General features: G+C 29.9%; 2 protein-coding genes across 3 annotated transcripts; both read right to left on the bottom strand.

Moving 5' to 3' along the window:
- Positions 1–3,154: 3,154 nt before the first annotated feature.
- On the bottom strand, positions 3,155–5,907 carry LOC113866088 (monooxygenase 1-like). Its single transcript, XM_027500978.1, has 6 exons — positions 5,828–5,907; positions 5,053–5,199; positions 4,559–4,609; positions 4,307–4,478; positions 3,911–4,145; positions 3,155–3,675 (listed from the first exon to the last, which is right to left on the bottom strand). Exons 1-6 carry the CDS (start codon positions 5,905–5,907, stop codon positions 3,155–3,157), a joined length of 1,206 nt encoding a protein of 401 aa, XP_027356779.1.
- Positions 5,908–7,342: 1,435 nt separating this feature from the next.
- Positions 7,343–12,568, bottom strand: LOC113864333 (protein ORANGE, chloroplastic). 2 transcript variants are annotated; one of them, XM_027497936.1, is made up of 8 exons: positions 12,116–12,568; positions 11,900–12,014; positions 10,601–10,717; positions 10,357–10,443; positions 9,258–9,334; positions 8,902–9,029; positions 8,195–8,334; positions 7,343–7,724 (listed from the first exon to the last, which is right to left on the bottom strand). In XM_027497936.1, exons 1-8 carry the CDS (start codon positions 12,328–12,330, stop codon positions 7,647–7,649), a joined length of 957 nt encoding a protein of 318 aa, XP_027353737.1. In that variant the 5' UTR covers positions 12,331–12,568; the 3' UTR covers positions 7,343–7,646. The 2 variants fall into 2 exon arrangements, with proteins under 2 accessions (XP_027353737.1, XP_027353738.1); XM_027497937.1 differs by lacking the exon at positions 10,357–10,443 and having other exon boundaries at positions 7,506–7,724; positions 12,116–12,518.
- Positions 12,569–14,065: the final 1,497 nt, after the last annotated feature.

The raw sequence follows: 14,065 nt of genomic DNA, 5'->3' as shown, positions 1-14,065 counted from the left end.
GCTAGTTGCTAGGGTTAGTTGGACTGTTTTTTGTATATATCCACTTTTGGCGATGGCATTATTGTCATTCAATCACCTTTCTAATGGCGGTTCTCTCTCAACTGCCTTTTTAATTTCCTTACCTTTTTCATTTTTTCCCCTTTTTTCCAATTATTCTTTCATCCTTGCACCAGCTCTCTTCCCTTTTTTTACTTTCTCTCTGGTTCTAAATTAAATAAATGAAGAGGTGCCTCTATGTACTGTAGAGATCATATAAATAAATACTTAGCAACCTGTTCAGTCTCTGAATTGTGATTTTATCTGATATCAATTTCATAAATTTTAAATTTAACAAATTATGGATCATAAACTTATTAAAAGATATTTATTGTCATTATCATTTTGAAAATTATTATTACAAATAAACAGAAATATTAAATGTATATAAAAATTAAATTGTTTTATCCCCTAATATCTGATTAAATATTTGACGTTTATTGTCATGTTATAATTAACATTTATAAAAATTAATTAAAATATTAAATAAATTTTGATGAAAAATTAAATGTGGTGCTGTCATTTACATTACATGAATTTCAAAGGTAACAGATAATTTAATAATTTAATGAATAATGACTCAAATCGAATATAATTCTTAGTCTAAGTTGTATGCATTTAATTTTTTTAAATAAAGCTTCAGTGTGAGATTTTTATATAACAAAAACCCTTACTAATTGATTTTGCCGTGAGTGTTTTTTATTTGAATAATATTATTTTTCGAATACAAATATTTGTGTAATTGAATTAGTAGCACATGAACATGCAAAGTAGGAAAAACTACGTAATTACAATTTAAATTTTAACTGTTATTACTGATGTGAATACCAATTGCTGTCATTACTCTGATTGATTAGCCACGGGATCTGTACAAAACGAGAAATAAATATAGCCCAATCTTATAAAAGAAAATAATAATCTATATAAAATAAATGTTAGTTTTACAAATAATACACAGTAATTAAATCAAATTATCTCCCTACTTGAGTATAACTCAATAAAAACTATTGTTAATATGGTTTATCTATTTTGTGAAAATTTATACAATTAAACTTTATTAAGTATATATTATTAACTAATTTTTTAATAGTTAATTTTCATTTTTTCTTTTTATTTATTATTTTTCCATTAAATTTTTTTTAATTAGTGTAATAAAAGGGAAATGTGAGGGAACAAGGCCAAACTGATGTCCCTATCCAATAGTAACTTTCTTGGAAAAAGTTGAATTGTATTAAAGAAAAGGAAGAAGACCAAAGGCATGAGCGGGGCCCACATTGAACTCCAAACAAGAAACGTAGATAACTAAATTATAAATAATAATAGTATTTTAATTATACAACTATATTTATTTATTGTTACACAGTGGGTACGTGTAATGATAGTAAAATAAACAATTCCCAAGCAGTGGCGGGTGACGATAGAATTGGGAAGGCGGTTCTCCTTGCCTTTTTATAATTTCAATGGGCGCGTCTTATCAATTTTTTGAATTTTCATTTTTTCACTCAAAACCATACACATATTTTTTTTATGTATATAGATATACCAGGCCTAACGTTACATAATTTCATTTCATAAAAATAATTAAATAAATTTGTTACAAATATTATAAAAAGTATAACTTTTTAAAATATCAAATTGAAATGATGACATTCTAAAAGAAATTAAATGACATTCACCAATTAATTCACTTAGTGTATTTAACATTATAATTAAGTTTTGAACAAATCAGCATTTAAATTTAAAATTATTTTTCCTCCTTTTATTATTAAAAAAAATTACAAAAAATTATAAGCATATTGAAAGTTAAAAAAAATTTCACATTCATGTGACAAAAATAAAATCTCAATAGGAAGATTTCAAAATATTGAAAGAGTGTAATCTAATTTTTTTAATCTACTTTGTTAGATATAGGAGTTTTAAATAGAAAGTCTCACTATGAATTAAGATACTATACAACTCTAAAATGTTAAAGTTCATATTTTTATTCTCTTCCATGTAAGCTGTCATTCACTCAACGATACTTTTTAGACTTTATATTCTTTATATGTGGATGTCATAGCTCTTTACTATAGCTCATTTAGTGTCACAATTTCCTCTATAATGCATTTTTGTGTGACCATGGTTGCTAGCTCTTGCTTATAAGACATTACAAAGAGCTTAACTTGAAGTGATTAGCAAGTATAAATTAATTTGGAATTACCCATGTAAAACCTCTCCAATACCTTCTTAATATATTTTTGCTGTGATATTCACAATTTATCATACTTTCTATCTCGAATAATTCTCATTTTGAGAATTTGCTTTTGTGAGTCCCAAAACTTTCATTATAAAGGAATTATTCACCTTGACTTTTTCAATCTTGTTCATGTTATGACCAATAATCAGCATGTCATCCACATAAAGTAAGTGAATTAAAAAAAAAAACTCTTCTGCCCAACACACTCAACTATATATATATATATATATATATATATATATATTCTAAATCTAATGTAAAAAAATAAAAAAAGACAAGGTTAACAAATAAAAAACAAAGTTACATAATTAAATAATATATTTAGCATTACATTACATATTACTTGTTGTCCATTACTTTGTATTAGCATATGACACTTTAAATCTAAACTTTAAAGCGTGATCATTAGAGGGTGCCAATGGTAAAATAAAATAAAAATGATTTGTTAAAAACTAATTAATAACATAAATTATCCCAAAAATAATGTAAAAAAATTAATAACAATTAGAGTTAATGAAGTTAAAATGCCTTATAAAATTAATGACAAAATGCATTTTTTTTAAAAAAATTAGGTTTATACTTGTATTTTTTAATTTTTTTTCAAAGTTAAAGAATGAAATGTCTTAAAGTTAGAGAATTTTGTACATAATGAATTTCAAATACAAAACTTTAAATAAATTGATCACAAATACCTCTAACACACCACTGAAATTTTATACCGTTGCGGTAACCCTTCAAATTATTTTCTAACTTTTTAGATGAAAAACAAATTTGGAAAGAAGAGAATATGGAAAAAAAAATATCAATGTATTCAGTTACAGTATATTAAGTAAGCATGATATATGCACAAAATTACAAGTCATAAATGTTAAAACCTTTGTCCTATAGATTTCCACAATCATAGCGGGAATGCCAATCTGGATCTTTAAACAGAAAGGACAAGATTATAAGGATGATCGATTTGACTATGAATGATCGAGCATCAAGCTTCTTCCCAATGAGGAAACTATGTAAAGAGAGCCACAAGAGTCTCATCCTTCTTTCTTTGACATATTGATCGAGTGCTTCCTCTATTGCTTTTTTCTCTCTTTGATCTGATCTATAAGGATTGTGCATCTTTTGGGCCAGGCTTCTAGCAAGAACAATTGCATCTTCTATTGAGGCTGAGCCACCCTGTGCAATGAATGGGCCTGTTGCATGCATTGCATCACCAGCAATTGTTAGTGTATCTTTCCTGAAGTTGTTAAGAATCAAGTCCCATGGTGGGCGATACTTCAAGTCAGTGAGATGCAAGTGGTTCAACTCGCAATTTTCTATCATGTCCATTGCCCCTACTGGGAAACCATTCATTGATTCCATTAATGATTGTCTAATAAGAACTGGGTCCTTTGAAATCATTGAATCTGCTTTTGTAGGTTCAAACAAAATTAGTTCTTATGTATATATCTCTAAATAAAGGAGAGGATCTCTTAAAGAGAAATCATACAATGTACATTGATAATTAAAATTAAATATTGGATAAGTTCCATGATTACTTTTAAAAATTACTTATATATTTTGATTATTCACATTAAAATTTTATTAAAAAATGTATTATTTAATATGTGGGTTATACAGTGAGAGTTAATTACTAATGACCTTGAGAAGTTCCAAATCTTGTGACAAACCAATAAACGCGTTTATCAGTCATTGGGATTCTTCCGAGTTGGACATGACCTCTGTTCATCATGGCAAACTCACTAGCAAATTGATGACCTTTTGGATAATCTGTGATGCCTCGTGCAACAGATGTAGAGAATAGCAAGAGCTTTGCTCGGTGTAACCCAAATACATTTGCAATGGCAGAATTCACACCATCACATCCAATAACAACCTGATACAGATAAACATGCAGCGTGAGTGAGTAATTGTAGCATTGCATTCCATCCATTTATTTGTTATTAAATTGTTTTTAACAAGCATTTTCAACTCCCAAATTAATGGCTATGTGGACATGTTTTTACAAGAAATAACGTAGAAAAGACACGAGTATACCTTGGCTTGAATGATACTACCATTGCTAAGAAGAAGTTGTGGATACCGTGTTAAAGGATCAAATTCAATGGAAAGCACTTGACAGCGGGTACGTATAGTTCCCTCTGGCAAACTATTGGCCATGGCTTTGATTAGATCAGTACGTTTTATACAACGAAACTCTAAATCAATCCTGTTTATTAGCAAAAACTGTGAGATATATATTTCACTCACACGAATTCTTTTTATATAGAAAAGTGCTATGCAACTCACCCAAATGGTATTTCTTTTGCCTGTGTCTCACTCAGAAATACTAATCTTCCCCTGAAAATGTGAACTCTGTTATTATCAGCTATATGAGATAATGATGCTCTTGATATTTAAGCGTTGTAAAATTAGATTTTTAATCAGGGAGATAACAAAAATGGTTTGTTTTTTTTTTCACAAATAGCTTTTACAAAGACAATAACCAAACTTTAAGTAATATATTTAAGACAACTATTTATCAGCAATACGTAACTTTGTTAGTATTTACACTACCAACTTTCTTCCTCTATCTGTGTTCAATATTTATCATATGTAACATGTAATCTGAAAGTAATAAGAGAAAAAATCAGTAGCGATAATACTCTTTCGTACCAGAAATGATGAAAATATAAATGGTAATATGTTTCATTTCCTCACTTCAACAAAATATTATCGATTTGTAATAAACTCATTTAATTCTCCTTTGGATTAGATTAAAATACAACATAGAAAGATGTTACCCTCGTATTGGAATGGCAGTTTGTCTAAGAGTTGAGCCAACACCGAGTTCATCAAGTGCACGCCAGCCATTTGCATGCACTATTATAGCTGCTCCTGTGGCTCGCAAATCCTCTGATCTTTCTAACACCAAACTTCTAATTCTCTTCCTGCGAGGAAGTTCATGCAAATGGAATTATTTCATATGATTTGAAAAAAACTAAAGCATACATCAAGTCACGATTCATATTGTAAATCATTAAACTATTTTTCGAATTGTAAACTTCAGAAATATAAGGAAAAATAATTTAAAATATAGCTTTAAGTGATGGACATTGTTTGATATAATAACTTTAAACTAGGAATTGATAAAATAAACTAAATAGCGTGCATAGAATAAGCAAATTATGATGCATGCAAAACTTTTATTTTTAAAAAAATTGAATAGACAATAGTGGAATAATCAAATAAGGAACATTCTTTGCTTCTCCAAATTCCTTTCCATTAAAGAAATTCAGCTTATGTAACCTTTTTTAAGATTTGGTAAAAAAATATATAAAAAAAAAAGATTCATTGTTAAATTAAATGATTCATAAAGGAGGTACAAATCGCATCAATTCATTAGTTGTTGAAAATTCAAAATCATCTCTGATTCATCACAGGGTATAAACCGAACATATTGAATCATGTGATTTAAATTGCAAATCATAAGATTTTCACAACTATCAACAAAGTGATGCGTGGAAGAAGGAAACTAGAGAATTTGAAATGCATAATCAACGAAAAAGGAGATAAAACCTGTGAAGGGCAAGGGCTGTTGCGAGGCCGCATATACCTCCTCCCACGATCACAATATCGGCATCCACAGTTCTCTCCATCTTCTTGGCCTCTTCTAGTTAAGAGGTTGAGATAGATTTTTCAAGACAATATGTTTATATGTAGTTACTTTTATAGCACCAAATCTTAAACTTGCAAATGTATCTCGTATTTGTTAACTAAGAATAATATAATTGTCGTAATTATTTAAATTAAAACAGACCAATAACCAGACTTTTCTTAAAAAATATAAAGAAGAAAGAAAGAAGAGAGATCAACAACCGGCGGCAGCATTGTACTTTGCATGATCGTGTTCATGAAACAATAAAAAAGATGTTTTCATTTTTTAATCGATGAATAGTTATATAATTTTTAATTATTATGAAAGTCAATAATTTTCACTAATGTAACAATTCATGATTAGAGGAGTTTAAAATTTTTTACAGTATTAATGCATTTTAATTAAATTATGTTATTCATATATCAATTTCATTAAAGAATATGACAATACATTATAAAACTCTTGTGCAAAACCTTTTATAATCACAGTATACTTCAATTAAAAGCTCACCAAAAATCAAAAAAATCAACTGAATTCATTACATTATATGCATACCCCATCGGACAAAATGACAATGGGCCATTAGTATGTTAATTAATAATTACTTTATAGTACAAAACTTAATTGTATCAACTGTCGCACTTGAATGATAACTACAAATAATTGCGTTAATTCTTTAATCAATTTGATCTCAACAACCAGCAGTGTTCTTTGCGTGCATATTGTTGGACAAATGGAAAATTAAAAAAAAAAGGTTGTTTTCAACCATGTCCATAAACTTCAAAAAGCATTTTATACATTTTGTTAAATTAATAGTTATAATTTTTAATATTTTAAAAATTAAAAGATATTTATTCTTGTTAAGATGAATCTCTAACTCCTATTATCGATTATATTTAATATAAGATTAACGATAATTATTATTTTATATATAAATGATATATAGTATCATCTTAATCTTTAAGGCATTATAAAACTTATTTAAAAAAAAATTATCTTTTAATTACTTTTAGAGTATAATTGACATCAAGTTTAATTATATTTGATATTTATATTATTTTTTTATGAATTCCTATTAAATTTGATTTGCATCACTTAATGTAGAAGCAAATATTGATATGATACTTTAAGAATAAATGTAAGTTAAAAAAAATCTCAAAATAGTTTACAATAAATTTAAATTAACTTTTTATAAAACTTCATTTATCTTCTCCAAAAAATTTAAATGTATAAACTAATTATATATTCTTAATTCATTTTATTTTATTTTCTTATAAACAATATGACAAGACATCTATCTAACTCTTAAAATATAAATATTTTAAAAAGTTATAATTCGTTAAGATCAAACTTAGATACTTATATCACTTAATAACTTATAATATAAAATTATTAAAAAGTGAAGTGTCCAAATTTAACCCTCCAACTTAATATAAGAATCATGAACTCACAATAAGAAAGTTCGTTATATTGTATTTGAAAAATAATGATGCTAGCACTCGTTTTGTTGGCAAAAGGTTCTGCCGCGATTCACCAAAAGTGAACATGATATTTGTCGCTGCACCACTTTCAATTCTCAAAAATAAAGGGAAACTGTTGATATATTCTGAACCACTTTCTTTCTCTATGATTCGCATTTATATATATTTACAGAAATTCCATTCCGCCAAGGAAACATCTACCACCACAAATTATACAATTTCAAATTGCATGCTCAATATAACTATCAGTATCAAACCTCTAATCAAAAGGATCAATTCGTGGATCATGTTCGCTTGCCATGGCCATTCCAGTGCAAAGACACGTAGGACACATAACCTGCAATTAGAATTGAGCACAATTACAAAATAATTCTCAAAAACCACTGTTCCTGTGGACCTAACACGTAAACGAACATGTACCCAATTAGTCTAGGTGTATGTTTGTATGGACATTTGCAAACTTATTTTGAACGATCTTAATTTTGTAAAATTGATTTTGGTTTGAAGTGTTTAACTGAAATGATTTAGGTTTAGAAACTTTAATCTAAAACAAGTCTGTATTAAAACTTAATATAAAATCTTCACTCAACACCAAAGCTACTCATGACTTGCTTCAGGTCTAATGAGTATACATATATCAGGTCTAGACAGCATGTAAAAGGTTACACATGTTATTGTTGTTGGCAATAATTTAAATGTTTCTGAAATGAAAAGCAACAAGCTTTAGTTAAGTAGATTATGAAGGTTCTCTAATAGAATTAATGCAAAGCTAACAGACAATGAAGTTTATACTTCTAAATGACCAACCTTGCCAGATCCAGAGCAATTTGAGCATCTCTCAGTTTTTGGCGGTGATAGAGGCTGATGATCTCCACCATTGAGTGTGGATACTGGTTCAATCAAAACAAGTGATCCTGTGCTTGAACAGCGAGCACATGCAAGATATCCTGAGAGAGCAAAAGTATAAAACGTATGTCAATTTTCTTGCATTAAGCTTCAACAGATAAATCATTAAAATCTCCATTGGCTGACAAAATGCCAAACCCAAACCATGGAGAGTGATAATCTACAAACATTTCCTGGACTCTACACTGTGTTTAACGAGGATGTGAGCTATGTATTCTATGCTAATAAATCTCTGCAACCATGCTATTGCAGAAAGTAGAGGTGTTCCACTTTGACGCTTTACACTGTGAACAACAGATCACAAAGAATCCGAAAGTATAAGGAGATCCAATACTGTGAAGAAAGAAGGATTATTGTGAACAGGGTTTGGTATGATACAAGAACCTGTCCAATCTTCATTTTATTCCGTGACTTATATTTCCCTTTCTAATTGAAACATACATACAGTTTTTTTCCTCTGCCTCCTCCTTTGCAAGCAGAAAGTGGTAAGAATGTGCAATAAGAAAGGGGAAAGGATGCTAAAGGAAGAATGACAAAATCCTTCAGTTCCACCATTTAGAAATTTGACTCCTAAAATGCAGATAAAAGAAGAGGTTTTGAAGTCTTACCAGTACCAAGACAATACTTGCATCTTTTCTGCTCCTGCTGCTTTACATTGTTTATCTCAACAACCATTAATGCTGAAATTACCCCAACTGCTCCTCCAGAAAATGATGCCACTATGGGATCAACCTGACTAGAATATCCAACAGAATTTGGTTAAGATAGAAAATAATACATAAAATGCACTGATATTCATTTTAGCAGCAATGAACTGACATGAATCAAATATTTGTATAAAGACAAATAGCATGCAGCTTCAATTAATAAAACTTCTGTATTATCAGATTTTGGGACTATAGACTATTTCCATTGCTCCTGAGAAGAATAAAGAGGCAACATCAGACCAGGAAACGTGAACTACCTCAACTGCATTGGCAGGTGGACACTTTTAATAAAATCTGCATAAGATGTACCCCCTAGTCCAAGCTTAAGCTCCAACTGAGAAATCAAACAAAAATGAGAGGAGTTGAAAAACTGAAAGTTGATAAGGTAATGGAATTTATATTTACTAAAATCCACAAAAGATGCATAAAGATAGGAAATGTGTAAATCAAATCTCCGTTCCCTTTAATATTAAGCATAACTTTCATTTTGGCACGTTAGAATGATATGCCTGGCATAGTCTTTATTTCAGTCACCTACGTTATGTTAGCAGTAACAAGTTTTGTTGTTCAGTTATCCGTTATTTATACCACAGCCTTCTACAGCTGTACTCAGTTAGAGATTTAGTTATGTGCTTTAGGTATCCTGTACTCCAGTATAAGTGTATACAATCCACTCTCTGCACCAGAGAGAATAATTTGTAATCCTCTCGTTATTAGAATAGATTGTATTCAGATTCTCTATGAGATTTTCTCTCACTCTCTCTTCTCACCTTATCATTTTCTAATAGCGCACATGGTAATAACTCTTTATAACTAAGCATGATACATTAGAAGGAAAATATAAAATAAAGTAAAAAATGAAGTACCCAATTTGCAGTACTTTCTATGCACAGTATTATGAGTGAGAATAATATAATTAAGGATAGATATTGCTTTTGAGTTTAAGTAATTAAAAAAATGCGCCAACATAAATACTTGGGTCAGCTTATTTACTGAACTATTCAGAATAATTAGTGAATATTACAGTTTATGTCTCAGGTCTTCCCTCTCTTTCTCTTTGAGAAGTCTCTTATTTTTCAATAATGATTGACATTCTTCTTCTTTTTTTCTCTTATCAATGAGAAGTGGAGTTGAAGATGTAATAGTACAATTCTTGCACCAGCACAAAAGGGTTAGATTCACACTAAGGATGGTGTTTCATAAAATAAAAGTAAACATAGTCAATTCCTTCCAACTTATTTAATCCAAAGAAAATTGCAAAGGGAACAAACAACAAAGAAATTTCCTTGCTCTAATTTCAAATTTGTGAGCATATGCAAGCTTGAAAACACAGAAATAGTTGCCCAAAAAACTTACACTGGGTGCAAGGAGACCACCAAAAAGAATTATCCCAGCAATTAGAGAAAAACATGTTGCATAATACTGCTTGAGGTTTGCTGAAGTCTGCAAATAATATATGTATTAATTACCATTGGCCAAATTCTTCCAATGAAATGTAAATTTTTCATGCTCATCAAGAACAATGACAACAAATCACTTTGACATGTTATTAAATGCATAATTGATATGATTCAATTACGTCTAACTCCAAGAAACTTACCAAAGGGGGCAAGAATGGAATGAATGATGGGAAGTTAGGAAGTTCATTCTCTTGCTCTTCTTTCAAAATTCCAAGTTCAGCACTCTTGATCCTTTGTTGTATCCTGAGCCTACGAACCTATAAAAATAAGAGAACACTGAGCATGAGGAAAGGGCTTCCCAGAGAGTAAAACGCATAATGGCACTTCAAATTTTGAACAGATTATTTGCATAAAAAATTTGGAAAGTTGATGAAGAAAAAATATTATTTCAACATACTTTTAATGCAGGAAAATAGAAGCATAGCCAATAAGATCACCTCAATATCTTTTATATAGAGCAGAGTAGTTATAAGCAATAAAATATCCAACTGAAGAACACGTTATCCTATAATGTTTCTCAACATAAGACCTCATTTTCAAATGAAAGGATCCTAGAAAAAGCAACAGTATATAAGATATCTATTCTGACAAAGAAAGTTTAAGTCAGTCAAATCACTAAAGACGTCAAGATTCAGAAACACTATACAAATAAAAAGAAAAAGCATCCTATGCTTTCATATTTCAAATTTCCAATAAACCTTCCTTCAATATTAAACGCATTTTTTATGAATTCTAGAACCTTCATCGTTTACTTATTACTTACAGCTATTTGATAAATCAGAGCTCATACAAAACATCATTTTCGTCACGTCACTTAAATATGTTATACACCATCTGATGTGCTACTTAAATCACCTGTCATTTGGCTTCTCCAATAACACCAACCATTATAGATAGAGCTCCTATATGGTTTAGTTGTAGGGGGGAAGATAGCTGATTCCCGTATTGTTATGAATATGAGGACACACCAAAATTGCAGTTTGTTAACCAGGTGCAATAATTCTCTTGCGTTCTTAAAATCATTTTCGCACCTTAATAATCTACCTCAGATATGAAATGTAAACTATTACAGGAAGCCCCACTGATTCCTCAAAATGTGCAGTGACATCCAAATCGAGGAGTTATTTTCAATTCTTTGTGTAAACCTATTACATACTAGTTTTAGTGCCAAAAGCTAGAGCACGAGTATCAGATGCAATTGAGTGTTTCTTTTTAACTTTTTGAAGCAATAATGAATTATTTTTATCGAGAAAATTTGAAAAATAAGTGATTATTTCCTGAAGCACTTGCACGAAAAATTGACCACGACAAATTCATTAGAGCATCGTATGCGGCATTAGCAACATATTTCATTCGACCCATGTATAAAGGCGGTGCATTACTAATCAAGCAGTGTTTGGTAAAATGTAGTAATAGCATAACAAAATGTGATTTGCGACCTCTTCCATATGCAAAAAGATTTTGTTCCTCCGACTTCGAATATTATCCTGAATTTCCTGAAGCTCCATTTTCGCAAAATCTTGTACTGTTTCGGGGCCTTCTATGATGCAAAATCTGCGGTTAAAAGAATAAGAGCAAATCAGTCCCAAAAAAGGAACTAATCAAACAGACTCGTTTAGGGGTAGAGAAAACAAAAAGGAGAATAGAATACCGACCCAGTAGCAGCGTTTTTGTCGGCAGCAGCATCAGAGTCAATAGAGGGTGCAAAAGAAGACTCAGATTCTTGGGCCATCAAGCGCCATCTTGGCCTGTTTACATTTACATGCACCAATCTGTTGTTGCTGTTGTAACTGTGGCCCTTCCAATTCCAACGGGAATCGTACAAATTTATTGAGTAAGAGAGCCCGGCGAGTCGACCCAAACACAGCATCCTCCCAATTCAGGCGAACTTGAAATGATACATAGACAGCACACAGCACTGTCCACTAATGATTAAGAAAAGGGTTGTGGGTTGGGCACTAATCGGAAAGTGGAGTCGGCAATTTGGGAGGAGTTTCGTTTTCACAAATTAATAATATCATACTTGAAAAACCGTATTTTTAGTGGAGTGGATACCGTCCTTTCCCCAAACTCTCTGGATTCCATCCTCGCTAAATCCAAATTCCAACAAAAACAATAAATTTACATATTGACAACGAAAATCAATAAAATAAAACTGGAGAATGGAGTAAATTTTTTATTTATTAAAATAATAACAATGGGGTGGCATTTAGTATTTCGCATATGTTGGTGGGAATCATTTTAATTTTAGTCGGTGGTTGTCGAGGACTGAATTTTAATTGCATTTTGCTATAAAGCTCCAACAGAAGAAATTAATATACTTTTGTGATTTGTCTATTTTTTATTAGATGTTAAGAATTATCTTTTTTTATAAATCTTTAGTACTTATTTATTTGACCTATTTTTAAATGCGTTTTTAAGTGAGACATACAAAATTCTTTTTAAATACATACTTTTGCAGATAAATTAATCTTAGTTGAGACATTTTTAAAAATATTAATTCTAAACATGAGCTTTTGGAAGAAAAGTTTAAAGTTTTTAGCTTTAATGGGAATAAGTAAAGCATATGTAATATAACTTTAGCAAAAGGTAAGATGATGATAGTGTTAACATTTTAGGTATTAAAATTAAAAATGATATCGCATAAGTTTTTAACTTTGATTATAATTGAATTTATGAAATATCGTAGACATAAATGAATATGTCACGCATGAAAATAAGTTAAATAATTAAAATAAATATAATTATTAAGATTTATTTATAATTGTAAAATATTCATTAAATTTAACATTTATTTTTTTTTAAATTACTCTTTTCGTCATTTAACTTTAAGGTAAAATTTACTTTCATTTGTCTAACTTTTTTTTTATTTTAATCTTTTAACTTTTACAAAAGTTTCAAATAGATCTTTCTCAGTTAAAATTTTTTGTCATTTTGTGTCACTTGTATTATGCAACATTGTTCATTGTCTTCTTCCTCATATCACCTACTTCTGTATTTTGACTCTCAAATTCTCTTTAAAATCAATTTCTTGCAATAAAAATATTAATTCATTGCTCTTTGAACTGATCCGTATAAAACAAGCATGTTTTGTACTCACCTCGAATGGTAGCTGTTGATATGTTCTAATAATTCTGGTAATTCACGACCATATTCTTAGAATCATTCTCCCAAATACTGCAACCCTAAAGAAGACAATGCAAAGTTTTGTGTTTTCTAGTGCTAATGACCTCAAAAATAGGCACATAGTGATGGGACATGATGACTCTCTCACTTTCACTATAAATCATAAGGTGCTTTATGTTTTTGCTATGACAGACATATTAACGGAGAGATAGAAAATATGTATTTAGAAAGTTGATTTGTTTATGATATGAGATTTAGGGGTAGGTGCTTGGTGTTAGTGGCAAGAAAATGAAGTTTTGAGTATAAGAAGATGAAGATGAAAGAGAAAAGGAAGAAGAAAAGTCATCAAAAACTAATAAAAGATTTGAGGAAGAAGACGATAAATAGTAACACATAATATAAAATGACAAAACTTTTTAACAGAATTAGGTCTTTAATGAAAAAGAACCTGTTTAAAATTTTTTAAAGGTTAGAAGTCT

Source organism: Abrus precatorius, unplaced genomic scaffold (assembly GCF_003935025.1).
Source record: "Abrus precatorius isolate BTA unplaced genomic scaffold, Abrus_2018 Scaffold4, whole genome shotgun sequence".
Classification (NCBI taxonomy): Eukaryota; Viridiplantae; Streptophyta; class Magnoliopsida; order Fabales; family Fabaceae; genus Abrus; species Abrus precatorius.
The sequence above is the reverse complement of the archived record's forward strand: the minus strand, read 5'-3'. Positions and strand labels throughout refer to the sequence as shown.

Excerpts from the sequence above, each read along its gene's own strand:
- LOC113866088 (XM_027500978.1), bottom strand. The coding sequence starts at position 5,907 with ATGGAGAGAACTGTGGATGCCGATATTGTGATCGTGGGAGGAGGTATA. Across the intron at positions 5,200-5,827 it reads ACAGCCCTTGCCCTTCACAG|GAAGAGAATTAGAAGTTTGG; the intron begins GTTTTATCTCCT and ends ACTTCCTCGCAG. Across the intron at positions 4,146-4,306 it reads GTAGTATCATTCAAGCCAAG|GTTGTTATTGGATGTGATGG; the intron begins GTATACTCGTGT and ends TATCTGTATCAG.
- LOC113864333 (XM_027497936.1), bottom strand. The coding sequence starts at position 12,330 with ATGCTGTGTTTGGGTCGACTCGCCGGGCTCTCTTACTCAATAAATTTG. Across the intron at positions 9,335-10,356 it reads GTGGTCTCCTTGCACCCAGT|TTGGAGCTTAAGCTTGGACT; the intron begins GTAAGTTTTTTG and ends TTGATTTCTCAG. Across the intron at positions 7,725-8,194 it reads ATTGCTCTGGATCTGGCAAG|GTTATGTGTCCTACGTGTCT; the intron begins GTTGGTCATTTA and ends TTCTAATTGCAG.